At 34.0% G+C, this 18584-nt stretch overlaps 1 protein-coding gene across 4 annotated transcripts in view; it reads left to right on the top strand.

The window, feature by feature from the left end:
* Positions 1 to 18584, top strand: part of LOC145243393 (glutathione hydrolase 1 proenzyme-like) — a 177577-nt gene that overhangs the window by 80016 nt on the left and 78977 nt on the right. For 2 of the 4 annotated variants that reach the window (XM_080106233.1, XM_080106234.1), the window contains exon 2: positions 18340 to 18375. The exons of 1 other annotated variant lie outside the window; for it this stretch is intronic. In XM_080106233.1, coding sequence (XP_079962359.1) covers positions 18340 to 18375 — 36 coding nt within the window. Of the gene's footprint in view, positions 1 to 10541; positions 10575 to 18339; positions 18376 to 18584 lie in introns of all 4 variants that reach the window. One more of the 4 variants, XM_080106232.1, reaches the window with a different exon arrangement.

Here is an 18584-nt window from a genome sequence, read left to right as displayed (position 1 = left end):
AAATAAGGCTTTAAACAAGATAAAATTTTAAAAATAAGCAATCAAATGAATCGCTTTGACATCGGAAAATAAGCATTAATTTTTCCGATTCCAATACTCGGAAAAGTTACGATTTTTCAGATTCTCAATTCTGATTAATCGACCTAACACTAATATATATATACCTTAACCCTTTAATTTATTTTTGTTCTGAATTCACAATTACCTGTTCTAATCGCTTTGACATCAGAAAATAAGCGTTAATTTTTTCCAATTCCAATATTCGGAATTCCAATATTCGGAAAAGTTACGATTTTTCAGATTCTCGATTCTGATTGTCCCAACACTAATACGTATATACCTGAACCCTTTCATTTATTTTGTTCTGAATTCACAATTACCTGTTCCACCTGTCTATTTGCATGGCTTGTTGCACTAATTCCCATTTCTGCATCATTATATTTTTCCTCCATTTTTTTTATCTTTACTTTGTACATGTTCAAGAAAACAATACAAAAGATGGGGCTGTGTACTAAACTCTTTTTTTGCCTTTCTTAAAATAAAATTAAAATAAGTGTAATATTTTTTTTTTTTTTTACTCCTTGATCTAGTAGTCTCTATCAATTCGCTGTATTAATGCCCTCCGTGTAATATAGCTACAAGAACTTGTAAAACTCTCTTCCTGTTAACTATTTTCCTTCTACCTATATATCCTTGATCGTTTCAAAATTAAGGTAAACGGGCAACTCCTATCTTTACAATAATCATCTTTCATAGTTGTTAGATCCTTACATCAAGTGGCTTTACGCCTTGTATGGAGCGATTTCCATACACACAAAAAAAAAAAAAAAATATTATGTCATGTCTTCAGCATTGTTTGATCTATTCCGTTTCTTTTATTTCAGTTCTTCTGTCTCCAATTCATATTTTGGTACCTCATTCTAATACAGCTTCGTATTCCAGTAGCTTGGTTCCAAGAACTGCAAGCTTGTGGAACTCTCTTCCTGTTGACTGTTTTCCTCCTACTTTTAATCTTGGCCTTTTCAAGACTAAGGTCAACAGGCATCTCCTGTCTTTGCAATAATTTATCTTTCGTTCTTGTTAGCTTATTACATTAAGTGGCTTCATGCCTTGTATGGAGCGATTTCCATACAAAATTTTTAAAAATAGGTTTTTATTTTATATTTAACATCAATCAAACAAAATATTTTTCCTTTTCTTTATTTTTTTAAATGCACTTTTCTATGAAAGCTGTCACAATTCTTTGCAGCCATCAAACATTACCAATGTTATATGAAAACTAAAACATTCTTTTAATCTGCCCAATTCACTTATTGAACTGAAATTCGATAACATGTGTTTACAAAGAGAAATTGTTTACTTTTATGCAAGCATATCAGTAGGCATTTGATTTTACTATCTTTGATGTAATGAAATCAAATATCCAACCAATTTTGCTTTGATAGAGCAAAATTTTCTTGTTTTTTCAATAATAGTTTGTTTTTTTTTTCATACAGTATTTTAAAGTTCTAAAACAGGTGTAATGTTACCCAACACGTTTTAGCCTCAGTCGCAAAGTAGACAAAGAATAGGAAAGAACACGCATTTTTTTTTTTTTTTTTTTTTTTTGTACAACAACATTTATTTCCTCGTTCTCCTGACATAGGTGACTTCTCGTTATGGCTCTGATGTCTCATGATCATTTTCTTGCACGTGCTCTCAAACGTCATCCACGTCTCTAACAGGATCATCTTCTTGAACATGCTCTCTCCTTTTTATAGTTTTCATTTCCTTACCATGACATCATTTCACGGCTCGACATTTGCATATAGTTGTCCGCACTATTACATTGGTACAACATTCTATTGTTAAACATAGAAAGTTAGTTTCCTCTTCTCCGGCTTAGAAAAGTTGGAGTATGAAGCTATTCTTGCATTGCTAACATAACTAAAATGATCGCTTTTATAATTCGCACATTAGTAGGGCAAACAGTTTTTTTTTCTGTTTTTTAAATCTGTTGGATTTGTTGATCCCGAGTGACTTCCCCTTAGATTTTTTTTTTTTTTTTTTTTTTTTTTTTTTTTTTGGTATCAATGCAAGAGGGCGCCTCTAGCAGAAGAGTTTATCATTTTTTTTTTTTTTTTTCTACTCGTGTGGACATTTCAGAACGAGACTTCCTCTTTTTCTGTCACAACTTTCAAAATGTGCATAAGTCTGTCATTGGATGCTCAAATTCTGGTAAAAAGATCAGGTGACATTATCGCAGACAGCATTTTCCGAGTGGCACCAGAAAGATTCCAGCATAGATACAATTTACATATTTGTTGCATATTGCTCTATTTTGGTGTCTCAGCAATATGTGTGTTTTCTTAGAACAATTGTACTCTCCATTTAATACTCATTTCTTAGTGTATTCTTTATGTATGTTTCTTAACCTCCTTTTATGATTGGCCACGACAAACTGGGAATGAGTTGTTATTGTATCCAACTGTTTTTTTTTCTATTCTTTTGACACTTATGTTATCAACGTCAACACTCACGAATATTGATTACTACAGGCATGGAGATAGAATTTTATAGGTTTACTAGCAGTTCAGTCTGGCTTTGCTTGGGCTGTATGTACTGTTGATAACTTTATGTCCATATGTATGTATATATTAAAAGGTTTGACTCGTGTCCAGGTAACCTACATACTAAATTTCAAGTGTTTAGACCCAAAATTGGCGAAGGAGTTTGGTAGAGTCTGCAAAGGTCCACGTTTTCAACTTTGACCTCTTGGCAACCAAATTTTCGCCCAGAAACTGATTTAAAAAACTTGCTGCGTACCTGAGTATCTTTATGTAAGACTAGCGAAGGGTACCTTTTTTGTAAGACCAGCGGGGGTGGAGGGTTTGTAAGTGTGTGTACCGGGGAGGGGGGGGCTAAGTAATAACCATGCTTAAATATTATAAAAAAAACGATGTTAAAAAATCGGAAAAACCAAAACCAGAAAATAATGGCATAAATAACCCTGTCGAATCGAACCTGCAATCTTAAGATGACAACGCTGTGTGTAGGGGGGGGGGAACTAAAGAATAAGCGAAGTAAGAAAAAAAAAAAAAAAAACGTTGCCCGGGTGTTTAAAGGTGTAAAAGCAAAATAAAATAGTTTTGGTCGGGAAGTGGGATTGAACCCGGAAGCCTTGAAGCGGAGGTGGAAACAAAAGCCAACCACTTAACCATCTTGGCCATGAGTGAGAGAAATTGATTTGCATGTTAAGTTAAGGCTTATAAAGCGAGTCAAAGAGGTTTGATTGACAGGTAGCCGCTAAATGAGGTCATCGCGAGAGCGTTATGATGACCTGGCAGTATTTTTAGTTTTCACTTCACCAAGATGATGATGGGGGGGAAGCAGCTCCCCATTTAAAGGGGATTGTCCAAATGGAGTAGCAATTGTCTGATATAAGTAGAAACTCCACATTGATCAAAAGCTGATTGCTTTCTAGACGTTTCGGCGTGAAAGCCGAGAACACGAACCGGTTGAATTTAGTTTCACCGTATTTATACTAAAAAGCCGAACGAACAGGCGACACAGCGAAATAGTGCGAATCTTATAAAAGTCGATGTAAATAAATCTAGGCGCGACGCGCGTTCACAAATCATATATATTATTATTTAGACGGTATATGAAAAGTTCACAAATCATAGATATTATTTAGACGGTATATAAAAAGCTCACAAATCATAGATAGTATTATTTAGACGGTATATAAAAAGTTCTAAGACATAGTAACCCTCTCGAAAATGCCGGCGAAAAAAGCCTTTGCGAGACATACACGAAATGGTCACACACATTTTGCCTTTTATATACATAGACTAGCGGGAGGTACCCGGCGTTGCCCGGGTGTTTGGAGGTGTGTGTGATTTTGGGTAAATCAAAACTCCGGGAGTGGGGGTTAAAATAAAAAAACAAAGTTTTGGTAGGTAAGTATGAGGATCGAACCCGAACCCTTGAGGCAAAGTTGGAAATTAAAGTGTGAAAAAAAAAACGTGCGATGTTAACCATTGGGTCACCGCAAAATACTAACGGAAACACGTTTGAATTTATTTAACTATTTAGAATTGGCAGGTGTACATTTTAATGACTTAATGAGGTCAACTTTCACTGTGGGACAGTATTTTAGTTACTGCGAGAACGCTTTTTTTATTTTTATTTTCCAAGATATTGGGGGTGGGGGAGCCAGCTCCCCATAACAAGGGGATTGTCCAAATTGAATAGCAATTGTCTGATATAAGGAAAATTTTCCACATTGATCACAGCTGATTGCTTTCGAACATTTCTGGCGATCACGACCGGGGAAAAAATACCGCCCTAATTAGTGTCGCTTTTATCATATGAAAAAGCCTAATCCCCATGCGGCGAGCGAAAAATGTTGAATATTTATCTTTTCAAATTCGAGCAAATTAAATAGACAGGCGACCTCCGTTAACTCGTAGATATGATTTATGTGATATAAAAAGTTTTAAGAAGTTGTGAGCCGACCGACCGCTTCTCGGAAAAAAGCCTTTTACAGACATACAGAAAAAGCAAACATACATACACACATTTTCGCTTTTATATATATAGATAGATTCCAAATGTTTAGATCAAAAATTGGCTGAGAGGTCAAACTTTTTTAACTTTAACCCTTAACATTTATTGTTTTGGGCTCAAATCAAATTAAACAGTTTGATCCATATCCAAGTAACCTACATCTAAAATTTCAAATGGTTAGACCCAAAATTGGCGGAGGAGTTTGATAGAGTTCTCAAAGGTCAAATCGTTGAACTATGACCCCCTAACAGCCAAATTTCTAGCCGAAAACCGATCACAGATTTTCCCAAATCTCAGTACCTTGTATATAAAATTCCGATTCTATAGACTTCAAATTGACAGAGTTATTGCGTAGGTAAATGTACACAGACAGACAAACACACAGACACGTTCAATTTTATAGATATATAGATAGATAGATATGTACATGCATATCTAAACTAAAAAAATGTTAGAGATGAAAATTGAAAATGTACATTGTTATGAGGGTGTTATCGGATAAAATGGTTGCTATAATGAACAGATAAGATGAAACCTGATTCATTACATGCTTTATTTATGAAACGCCATTACAGGAAAATCAATAAAAACTAAAGGAAATAACTCTTGTCTACTTCACAAGAGACATAACTACCATAACATCTCCCTTTTTCACCTGAGAGTGAACTCATCTTACTTATCAAAATTATTATTTTTTTTAATCTATTTTATTTGTTTAATTAAATTTTTTTTAATGGAAGAATATAGTCTATTTGTCTAAGGGTGTGAGGAGCTTTCTAGATCTAGTCGTCTTTCTTAGAACTGCACGCCTGTGGAACTCTGTTCTGTCTTCCTGCTTCCCACCTGGATACAACCTGGATGTCTTCAAGTCCAACGTTAACAAATTCCTAATGAACCGCCCCCTTAAGTAAACACTCCATCAAATCTCCACACTAACGTACTGTACTTGCAATAACCCTTATCCCTGAGTGGCTTCCGGGCCTTGATAAATGGTGACCACCATGTAAAAAAAAAAAGAATAGTCTCTGTGGGGTCTATACATTTTTGGGATCTTCTTAGCTCAGTGGTAGATTCTGGTGTGTGATTCAGTGGTCAGCTGCTTTATCTGTGTAGGTGATGCCTTGTCCTCGGACTTCCTCCTCTAGCTAAGGTCTGGTGATGACTTGTTCTAAAGTGTGCATGGCTTTGGAACACTGATCTGCAGTTCTTTTTGTGATGCAATTAATTTAGATGTGTGTGTTTAGTTAGATCTACCTTCAAGTATCGAGTTTCTTTTAGCTTGTCTGATAAATTGCCTATTCCTTCGGCAGATGTCACTACTTTCAAACTCAACTATGTATCATCTTGGCGCCACAGCAGAATGATTCCGGGCTCCCATAGCTTTATTTTCTCATGCTGGACATAGACTTTTTGCCTCACATATAGAAGTTGGTGTTGTCTGTTATGCTGCTTGTTATAACAGTTCTTTGATCTCTCCTTGTAATGCTGTAATGCTGTTCTTGTCTGCTCATTGCTAAGTTGCTGCTTGGATACTAGTCTTGTCCATATTTGTCAGCCATTGAGCAATTCTGCTGGAGAGTTGATATTTGCAGACAATGATGTGACTCTCTATGCCATCATCACTAAATAACTGTCTTGTCCAGGGTTTTTTTTTTGCTTTCAGCAGTATTCTCTTGCATATTCTGATCATCTTCTCAGCAAATCTGTTAGATTTTTGGTAATGTGAAGATTATGTCTTGTGTAGGAAGCTGTACGATCTGAAAAAGACTTAATTTCTTGCTTGTGAACTGTGGACCATTGTTCAAATATAGAATATCTGGTACATACACCCAGTAAATTACACATGACACCAACTGTAATCCTAAAGCTTGTTCTTCAAATATTTCCTTTATATTTTTTATTACGGCTGCTGATGAGGTGGAGTCGAAGCATCGTATGAATGGACTTTGGCTGTACTGGTCTACTAAAAGCAGATATTCCTCCTCAACCATTATAAATAAATCTGTGCTGACATATTGCTAAGGGTAAGTAAGGGCTTCATGCTGGTGCATCGATTTGGCAGAGATATTTGTCTGATACTTTTGGCAAGTATGACAATTAAGCACTATATCCTCAATGTCTTTATTCATCCTTACCGAGTATATAACCGAACAAGCTCTTAATCTGGATTTTCTCAACTCCTTGATGCGATGAATGGACTTCTTCCAATATACCTCTTTGTGAGGAGGTTGGTATTATGTTTTTAGTACTCTTAAGCAAAATATTATCTTGAACCTCGGTCTTGTCTCAGAAGTTCCAAAAGGATAAGAGGTAGCTTGGGCAGCCAGCTCGATTGGTAGGCCAGCCAGACACTACCATGTTTGCAATTTCTTTTTATAATGGGTCTTGCGACATCTCAACTCTAATGTTCTCTATTCTTGTTGATGATAAATTAAGGCAAGTTATCATACTGTGGATATTTGAAGTCAATTCCTTCAATGTGCATGCTAGGTCTAGGTAATACTTATTATAGGCAGTCTGCAATTGGTACTAGTTTTCCTAGGGTATATTTAGCATTTTTACAAGTCTTGGAGGTGCTTGTGATAAGTTCCTTTAGTTCTCCTGATTCTGATGGCTATTTTGTGATCCCACACATAATTGGGAAATCTCTCTAAGCCAAAAACGATGACTAATATTTCCCTCTTAATGTTTGAGTATAAAGTTTCTGGGCCTGACAGTGTCTTGCTTGCAAATGCAACTGGCATCCAAGACACACACACACACACACACACACACACCTGCTTGTATCTGCGATCAATGCATCCACCAATAACATAATAGATCCCTTTGGATCAAAATATCGGAGTATGTATTTCTTCTGATTCCTTCTTTGATTTCTTTAAATGCTTTCTGTTGCTGGGATGATCACATGTAATCCTTTCTTTTAGATATCCAGTCACAAAAGGGTTTAGTTAAGGTTGCAAGTTGTGGTGAGAATTTGTTTAGGTAATTAACTAGTCCAAGAAAACTGTTGAATTGTTTTACATCTTTGGGTGGTTGCATTTGTATTCTTAGAATCTGGTTCGATACCATGTTTCAAGATGACATGACCGAAAAATGGTATTTCAGATGTCTTAACCACAAATTTCTCTGAGTTGAACGTGCAGGTTTTTTCCTTTATCCTAAGCATTAGTTGCGTCAGTACTTCGTCATGATCACTGGGGTTATGACAACACAATATTCTTATCATTGTTTTTACTCTCGAGTATATATTCGACACAGTTAATCAACTGAGAACCACATCACTCTATATAAAAGCGTATAAGGTATCAACGCATACACACTCTAGTCAAAACAATGAAAAGAATATGCTGTTGTCCTAGCCCTAATGATCACTATCCTCTTCTTCGAATCCATATATGATCATCTCATCGCATATAAAAAGGACGTTTTTAAGATCACCAAAATTGTTTTTCATGGTTCTCATCTTGGGTGCATTTTACTCTCATAGGAACCTGTTGAACATGTATCTATCATATGGTGTTATAAATGTCGTAAATCTTCTTGAAGTACTGTCCAGGTATAGGCCAATCTCCAGACTTGATGTCAACGATTGTGAACAATCTTGCACAATTTAGCTCAGTGTTGACGTTCTCAAATGTCAGAGTGATGTAATGTCGTTTGCACAGTGCTTTGTTTAAGTCTGACCAAACCATTAGGTTTGGTTACACAAACAAATAAATTGTTGGTGCTGTTACAGTGGATATTATGTCTTGGGTTACTAAGTAGTCCAATTCCATTTTTGACTCCTCTTTTAAAGCTACTGGGATTCATCGAGGGGGGGGGGTGTACAACTGATGGTACATCTGGACCCGCAAGAATGGTATATTTATCAGGTAGACAACCAATGGAATCAAATATATCAGGAAATTTCTGAATTATTATTTTTTTTTTTTCACTTAAATTTCTTTTACATCTTGATCTTGACATTGGAACTGGTTTTGTATTCTGCTGGGATGTTTAGTCCTCGTTTGTCTGTATCTGATGATTTTTTTTTTTTTTTTGTAGCTGTAGCGACCGATTTTGCAGCTAAGTTTAGAGTCACTAACCCTAACTCTCATGATGTCTGTAGTCCTATCAATATCTGCCTTTTTGAATTTACAACATGGAACGTTGCACTGATAAATCTGTTACAGAATCTTATTCCTAGCTGACAGGTTCTTTCTTGATCAATTATTGTTCTACCAAAAGCAATTAATCTTATTGCCATCGCTTTGAGTGGTACTCCATACATTTTTTTTTTTTTAAATATATTTCGTTGGGCAAAAGGTTGCTCATAGCACTTGTACTGACCTTAGCATTAACGTCTATCTGCATTTGTCTGTTGCCAATTTTAACTTGGCATACGCCTCTGTAGTAGTTCATGGTAACTGCTTAACGGTGTGAGAAACGTATCTTTATTTAAACCACTAGCATTACTTTCGTTTTGTGTTGCCATGTGGATACTTTTATTTGCTTGTTTTTTTTATCTCGTATCTTGGAGCAGCAAACAATAGCAAAAATATCCCTTTTTGTTGCATATCATGCAGGATTTCCCTTTTGCTGGATACTCTCTTCGAGGATGTCCCTTGCCACAATATCCATATTGTGTTAGCTTTTTATTATTCTTAGTCTGGATTGCATGCGTACTGCTCTCTTCTGCTGGGGTACATATAGTTTCAACTTGCTTGCAAGTCATATCGCCTGTTTCTACTGAGTGTAGAGCTTTTGATACTGTCTTAAGTATTTGATGTACGTTTCGACAGTCTTTTCTTCATGCTGAAAAAAATGTCGCTTAATTCTTATCCCTCTATACCGACCCATAAAAAAAGATATGTTAAGTTTGACATTGTCAATTTTACACATGAGATCTTGAAAATGGAGCCTGACTTGCCAAATCAATTTGTCCATTGATTTGGTAAGGTTTGCGTTGGACCAAATTATTGTTGGTGGAAGAACTTCAGATGAAATTGGCATGCTAAATTTTATTGTTTTGGTATCTTACCTAAGTGTTTTAAAAAATATTTATTTAAAGGCTATGCATGTGTTCGTTTTTTTTTTGTTGCTTTGTTTTTTTTTTTTTTTTTAATCTTTGTGGAGAAAAACAAATGTCACGGCTAATTCATTATTCCAATTCGTTTCGAGTGTGTCCTTATAATCGCGTTTCTGACACCATATTATGTTATGAGGGTGTTATTGGATAAGATGGTTGTGATAATGAATGGATAAGATGAGAGCTGATCTATCACATGCTTTATTTATGGAACGCCTTTATAGGAAAATCAATAAAAACTAAGGGCAGTAACTCTTTACTTTCGAGTTATATAAAGGATATAACTACCACAGCAGATATCTTATCTGAATCAACATCCCAAAATTAGATAAAAACACACTTATATGATTGCATCAATTTCTTTATAAATCATTTGTTATTGTTATACATAAAAAAATCGGTTTGATGTGAAGATTTCTTTTTTTCCTAACATTAAAATGACATGAAAATATATGACAAAATAAAATAATTTAAAATGAAGAAAAACGGAATGTCTTCCATAGCCTGCTCTATCGTTTAATTCTAGGGAAAAGAAAGGTTCTGTTTCTTTTTCATGAGCTTAGCTTTTGGCGAATAAGAAGTTGGAACCTTGCACTTTTAAATTTTGCAGTTTAAAAGCAATTCTTTCATTACATAATAGTTTACAGTTTGTTTGTTTTTTTCTTTGTTTTATTTGTTTGCTTTGTGTTTTTTTTTGTGTTTTTTTAGAATGAAATGAATCAAAGAATTTTTCAGGTTTTATTTTTTCTCGTTTTTTTTTTTTAAGTTAATAAAATAACCTAGAAAATTTTCAAATATGAACCAATTAAGTTTTGTTTGTTTTTTTACTTTGTGTTTTAATGATTTTTAATCAAATCTTCAATTATATTTTTGTTTGTTTTTGTTGTGTGTAATGTTTCAATTCTTGCTTCATTTTCAGGTGTGGGATTTATTCAACCCCAAAGTGGTCTAGGTAATAAGAAAATGAATAAATTTAAAGCTTATCTCATCACTAAATTCTCATATTGTTTCTCAATCCTTTTTTCTTTTTGGTTTCTTAATTCTTTCTATACATGAGTTTATAAATATTTAATTATTGCTATTTCGCCTCCAGAATAAATATCATTGAAGTCTTTTCAGTAGGCCCAAATCAAATACTATATGGTTGAAATATATAGCATCCTATTGTTAAGAGTGGAAAATTAGTTAAAAGCAATTATATTCCTCTGTTCTTGTGATGTTGTTATCTAAAGCTGTACTTGCTATGCCGACATTTGGAGCTACACTTGCACTGCCGACATCTGGAGTTGGACTTGCACTGCCGACATCTGGAGCTATACTTGCACTGCCGACATCTAGAGCTGTGTTTGCATCGCCAACATCTGGAGGTGTTCCTGCGTCACTGGCATCTGGAGTGATTTGTGTGTGTGTGTGTGTGTGGAGGAGGAGGTCTGGCATCTAGGGCGATGTGGGAGAATGTTACAGTCACTACATTTATCTTTTTCATATTTTTCTCATATTCTGACTTTATAAATTTAGTTTTTTCATTTACCCTTTAATTATTATCAGATAAATATCTTATTTTAGTCATTATTCTTACCTCCATGCTTCCATATCTATTTCGTATTCATCAAAGTCTCTAATATTCCAATTTCTTTTTTATCACAATTTTATTGACTATTAAATTTTTATAAAGATTTGCATATTTTCCATTTTTGCCATTAGTTTATGACTGAAGATGGAGGAAAATCATTCCAGCTTCATCTTCAGTCAGAAAACAAATGGTGATTTTTTTTTTTCTTTTTTAAATATACAGATCTTTATAAAAATTTAGTGGCCAATGGAAATGTACTGGCTGTCCACAAGAACTCTCATGTGAGTGGATGAATAAAATCTGTGTAGAAGCACGAATGCTTAAATAATGATTAAAATAAAAGCTATGTATAAGAATCTTTTAAAGAATGAAAATTAAGCGTGAGGGGAAAATCATGAAAATCAAACAAATTAAAATAATTAAATTTAGAATATCAGTAAAGAAGTGGAAAATAAACTAATTTAAGTATAGTGATTTTACAAAATAGTGCCAGAATTTAGTGGGGTCTTATAAAAGATTGGGTACGAAGTGGGGTCTTATAAAGGAGAGGGTAGGAGTAAAAGGATAGGGTACGAAGCACATAGAAGGATAGGGTAGGGGACAGGATGGTAAAGATAAGTTCAACGAGTGGAAGTGTGTGACTAAAATATATTGGAGAGTGAAGAAGGATCAATTAGACTTTTTTTCGTTTGTAAAATCATACACTTATAGAGTTTTGCAATAGACACATATTTAGACCATTAAACCTTAACAAACGCGAAATAAGACTAGTCAGTAAATACATATTAATCAACAAATTAAAAATAATGCAAAAATAAATGATTTACACAATAATCCTCATATCAATAAGACTATCCTAAATAAAGCAAACTTTGCCAGCAGATATTAGGTTGACGTAAAAGTTCTTGCAGAATTTTAAATTTTGATTTCAAATGGTGTATTTTCAAATAAGTTTTTGTTATAATACCTTTACTTTAGATATCATTTTAAATAAATTCTAATCGTTTAAATTACAATCGTTTTAAAACAATTATGTCTTTTCAAAACGTTAAATACAAGATGGGAAAAAAAAAAGCAAATTTGCACGATTTTCTTCAATTCAAGCTAGGACAAAAATCTGCTGAAACAGCTTGCGATATCAACGAAGTGTTTGGCCCAGGAACCACTACTGAATGCACAGCATAATGGTGGTTTAAGAAATTTTGTGTCGGCGAGGAGTCTTGAAGATGATGATCAATTAAGAGCCTTAGTCGAAGCCAATCCACATACAACTGCTCAAGAACTTACATCTTAATTAGACGTAATGTATAAAGCAATTTCCAACCACTTGAGAGAGAATGGAAAGACAAAAAAACTTGGTAAATAGGTGCCTCACAATTGAACGACAACCAAAAGAAACGCCGTTATGAAGTATCATCTTTCCTTCTTTTACGCAAAAGAACGTCCAGTTTCTCGATCAGGTTGGGACTTGCGATGAAAAGTGTGTCCTTTTACAACAAGCGGCAATGTTCAGCTAGGTGGTTAGATCCTGACAAAGCTCCACATTTCTCAAAGCCAGAGTTGTACCAAAAAGAAAGTCATGTTGAGTGTTTGGTGGTCTGCAACCGGCCTAATCTATTACAGCTTTTTGAATGCAGGCGAAAACATTAAAGCAGAGAAGACTCTGCCTCATCCACCATACTCTCCAGACCTCCCACCTACCAACTACTGCTTTTTCAAGCATTTCACCAACGTTTTGTATGAGAAATGCTTAAAAAAAATCTAAGCGATATCAAAAACGCCTTCAGCGACTTCATCTCCACCAGAACGCAAGACTTTTATGTTACTGGCATAAATACACGTGTTGTGCTGGCAAAATTTGTTTTGCGTTGGCAAAAAGTGTGTTGATTCTGATTAGTAAATTTTTGTTTGAACCAAGATGTGTTTATCTGAATTTAAAAGTTAAAAACTGCAAAAAGTTTTTTTGTTAACCTGATAGAAGATATAGAAAGTATACTGCATGCCAGGAAAACACTTCTATTTTACACTGACAAAAAGATCAAACCCTAAAGACTTGTTTGATGTTGCAATGGGATCATATGACAGGGTTGAACCTATGAGCAAGTAGAATTATCTATCCTAACCTTACTAAATGGTAAATTCCTGAATCACATTTGCACCAACTGGAATCTTAGGGAGATATCAATCATACTAGTTATTATAGGTGCCACAGGGCTTATGAAGAAGAACCTGAAGTCCTACCTAACTAATATTCCTGGTGAACCAAGTGCAAAAGAGATCCAGACAATTGCACTTAAGGAAACAACGAGGATACTAAAAACAGCTCTCGGTTAGTTTCAATAAAAAGCAGGGCAATGTTGGCAGCTGGTTTGGCTGCCCCATACCCAGCGTTACAATCTTCAAAGTAAGAAAATTTAAAAAAAAAAAAAATGGCTGGCGGCAAACATTTTGGTAGGATACTACCCCATTTTGATTCCTCACTGAAATCAACCAATTATAAAATGAAGCTGAAAATTTGGAAGCATCATAATGCTAGATAATTTTGAATTCTTCAAATCTGATTAGTATATTATAAACTAGAAGAATATCCGTCCTAGGACGGGTAAACGTACTTCTCTTAGTTCTCTAATAGAACAGTTTTGTACCACGTGTATATCCCTCCCTTACAAATATTAAAATAAAGATATAATGGTACTAACCTTTATGTCTAGAATTCTTATTCCAATTTTGATACTATGGACAAATTTAATGCAAATTAGAAATATTTGAATGTTCAAATGAGAGGTTGTTCCCTAGATTATTTCCCCTAAAAGTCTTTAAAATACCCTAAAGAAACTGGAAGTAATTGATGTCAAATACCTATCCTTTAGCAATAAGTATTAGACCTCAATTAATGAATATTCCCAAAATTTCAGTTTCTTTACAGCATTTTAAAGATTTTTAGGGGACATAATTTCGGGAACAACCTCTCATTTGAACATTCAAATATTTCCAAAATCAAAGGTTAGGGTTAGGTATCTGAATTTTCACAAAAGTTTTCACTATCTTTTTACACCTTTTGATTAAAGTTAAATTAAACTAAATATACCCTGCATTATAACTTATGCTAAAAAGCTGTATTTAAAAGTTCATAATGATCGGTTAATTGATTTGGGATCGAATCCTGTACACTGTTTGAGGGCACCTGATCTTGCCAGAGCATAAACTACACTTAAATATATTTTAATTCATGCAGATTTCATATTTATTATTACAGAACCAATTTTCTGTTGAATATTATATTGTACCTAATATATAGCACCGATTTCAAGTTTTTAAAATAAAAATAACTTTGGTGTCATCAATCAGAATCGAAACCAAAACATTTAGCGCTCCAGCTGTATCACCTAATAACGTAGCTATCAAGAGATGATAGGTCAGAAAAATTTAATATTAAGTGACTTGAAGTAATGAATTAAATTTGGACATGTGCAGAAAGAAGTAAAAATATGTCAGCAAATTGAAATGAACATTTTGTATTTCAACTTGTTGATATGTCTGTTATTCATTCATCCAAACAAAGATTTTGTTCGTTATAAACCGTATTTGGTGTATGATTACTATTTCCTGTTAATTTTGGTGTTATGTGGCCAGTGGTTTAAGAGTTTACTGATTAAATATTTACAGACAGATACACACAGACATGTATCTACTACTTTATTATATATATATATATATATATATATATATATATATATATATAATTAAACTTGATATAAATATATTTTGATTTTACTGCTTATTTAGTATATTTGGCTTTCATAAATCAAAACAAATTTTTAAAAAAAAGTCTAACCTAAGAATTCTCATTTATTCTTTTAATGTGACCATACCAATAAAGTCTCCTGTTCTACACACATCTCCTTATAGTTTTAAAGATTGACTTTTTTTTCTCTGGGATCATCAGATTTAAGTCCTTCCTTAACGCTCACATTACACATTCATCATATCATTCTCATAGAATTTCTCTTCATACAACACATATCCTCAACCCTCACTGGTCAGGTTTTTGCTTCCATTCATTATTACATTGCACACACATGCATGATGGACTCCTCCCTTGGTTGATAGCAGTAACACTTTGCTGGTTAATAATGGTAGAAGTTCCCTAAACATATTCTCACTACTCTTTAATTTTGCTATTGCACCAGCTCCACCCTGTACTCCAATGACTGGTTATCATCTCTCAGTACACTCGTGATTCGACTGCACTTCTTGTGACCCCAATACTAGTAATTATCATGAAAAAACTTTAATTTGATCTTAAGTCTTTCCACAAACTGGACGGGGAAGTTCATTATTTTCAAGATGTCTTTTAACCGAAATATTTAAAACAAAACTAATATTTTGTAAAAAAATAATATTTATCTATATTGCATGTATTGATCAGACTATTGTTCTCATGTTGGGTGTTATTTATGCAACGTTTTGGTCGGATTGTCGTTTGACCGTCCTTGAGGCATGTTGGTTGTTTTTTTGTAAAAGAAGAGAAAAGTTACTAGCTCCATAGATATTTTTGCATTTCTATTAATTAGTCCATATTTTATGGTCATTGTTTCGAATTTGTGAGAAAAAAAAAACATTGGTTGACAAAGAGGAGACAACTCTAATAAAGTCGATATCTGATACTCATACTGGACCGGTGACTGAAGTGTGATGCCTGCTTAGATGCTGCACTCAAATTAATTGTCCTTAGTCAACGGAAGGGGAAACCCTTCTATACTAAGGCAATTTTATTTTTGCAGAATGCCCATTTTGAAGGGAGCTGGTTATCTCCCACATTAAAAACGACCTTGTGTCACATTTTGTTTTGTGGGGAAACAAATAACCAACTCCAATAAAGATCGACAGGGGGATTATCTCCTTTCGATCACCGAAAAAGGGTGTACTTTGTTTTTGTTTTTTTTCTATAATTAGAGGCTGATGAAGGTCAAAGGAGAATCCAAACGAAATGTTGCACAAATAACACTCAAGATGAGAACAATAGTCCAATCAATACAAATAATATAAACAGTCAGCCCCTATCTAAAAAATTCAGAACTTTAATATTTAGTTAATTTGTCTTTTTTTAATTTCTTTATTCATTTAAAAAAAAACTTTTTAAATAATGTAAAAAAAAAGTGTTAAAAAAGTTAGTACTTTTTTTAAATTTGTTTCTTGTTTTTTTTTTTTGTTTTTAAAATTAAATGTTTTTGAAATTTAAAGTGAATTTAAAAAATTTTTTTTTATGTTTGCATTTGAATCGATTGTCAACAAAAAATTTTGTTAAAAGTTAAGGAATTTTGGTTCTAACTTTTCTAAAACAGCAGACGGGGGTAAGGCACTATTTCACTCTCTGGCATGAGCACCTATTTTTATTTTCATTTCTTACTTTCATATTTTTAGTCTTTTAATTCTGAATTCGGATTCGACTAGAAATTCATATAAATTGATAACTAATGTTTTATAGATTAGCGTTTGTCATTTGATCTCCAAGAATTGTTTTATCAGAATTCTTTTCAGTTACACTCATAAAGAATTAATAACAATAATTTTTGTCCGAATCTTTGGAATGAAGTGTTTTAATTATTTATTTTTCTTTTTTTCTGTACTATCAAAATCATCAACGTTGATATTTTTAATATGCTTGAACCGATGTGAACTCCAGCCTTCTTCAGGTGTATGCTTTATTACAGATAGGTTACTAGTCAATAAATTGAGAAAAACAAATTATCAAAAAAAAAAAAAATGGCTGCAATACATAAAAAAAAAATTGACATAAAAACATTATTTTGTTACTGTTCTATTTCAAATAAAAGTTGTCGAGTGTAACCCCATACAGAATGGTAACTCCCCACACCTAGAAAATAGGACCACCTGTATGCCATGGGTGGTCACCCATGATGCCTTAAGATGGGATCCTGGTGGTTGAGCCATTCTTCTACTTCAGTCCATCAGCTAGACAGGGGATTGGAGAAGTCTGATCTGATCAATCAATTGGTCATGTCATGCCCTAGTATCTATAAATTCATTCCGAATCATATTATTCAATTTGATACATGTAGAACCGCCCCCTATTTTCCCTTTTTTATGTTTTTTACTTCTCAAACAGATATTAGAAGCCAGTGACTGAGGTTTAGTTGTGTTGAGAACAAAGATTACCACTGCCAAGGAGTAATGGTTTTTGGGAGTAATGTTTCAGCGAGTAATGATGGTACCCTCCCTTCTACGAGAAATATTTTCTACAAATCTATTTAGAAAGGCACCTTGCATAGACCAATGTAACTCTCTCTCTCCAGATTTCCCTCTCTTCCATCAGCTGCCTCAGAACTTCAGGATCACAGTTGGTGTCATGTGCAATTTACTGTGTGCACGTGGATCTAGGTCGTTCTATGTCCATGCGTCCATGTTGTGAAGTACTCAGCAATACATTTCTCACCACTGTTGCTTGCTCCTCTGGCATCACTTTCTGATGGTAGTAGATATGGCAGGTAGGTTGCCATAAAGTTGCTGTTTTGTGGGAATTTAATACTGTTCATATTTCTACAAATAATGCAATGTATTCTGAGAGCAATATATTCTAGATATATAAAATAATTATTCTACCTATAGAACTACATTAAATAACCCGTAGATGGTTGACATGCCATAAAACAAAGCAAACCAAATCTTAGAAAAAACCCTTTATGGGTATACCAGAAAAATCAAGTAATTTGATCGGATGTTCTACTCACTTTGCAGGCTGAGAGCAGGCTCGAAGCATTCCTTTTTTAATAATGACGAAGGAGAGATGCTTAAAAAGCCAACTGACCATAATCCTCAATGAGCCATGACAAAGATCAGTTTTAGCATAGGTCACAAACTGGACCAGTACCCGACAATCATTTAGATACAGGGAAAAATATTATTGCACCCAAAGAAGCTAGAAGACACATCGGCCAAAACATAGTATAACTTAATGTTGAAGAGGATAATAGCCCAAAGAAGAATACTGATGTAAATATTAGTTCTCTTGTAAAGCCGAATATTTTTCACATTCTTTTTTTCTTATCTTTCTTTCTTTAGTTTTGATTATCTTGTCAAAGAATTTTCTTTTATTAATTGTTTGCCTGTTCCATTTTTTCAGATATGGAAATTCCTCCTCCCCAACTGGAGACAGTCGGTAAAAAAAGAAAATAACGCTTTCTTTCTTCTAAGCAACCTTATTAATCCATGCACAAAATGCTAACATTTATAACTCCTTCATTCAGTAATAAACCTAATACAAAACTAACATAAAAAAAAGAGTTCACTTGTATTAACACGTGAAATAATATATAATTTTGATACAGAATGTTTGGAAACGTGTTGGCATAATTTTGGGATTATATT

Source organism: Euprymna scolopes, chromosome 22, assembly GCF_053919585.1.
Source record: "Euprymna scolopes isolate OS-2025 chromosome 22, ASM5391958v1, whole genome shotgun sequence".
Classification (NCBI taxonomy): Eukaryota; Metazoa; Mollusca; class Cephalopoda; order Sepiida; family Sepiolidae; genus Euprymna; species Euprymna scolopes.
Note: the sequence above shows the minus strand (reverse complement) of the source record. Positions and strands in the feature narration are given on the sequence as shown.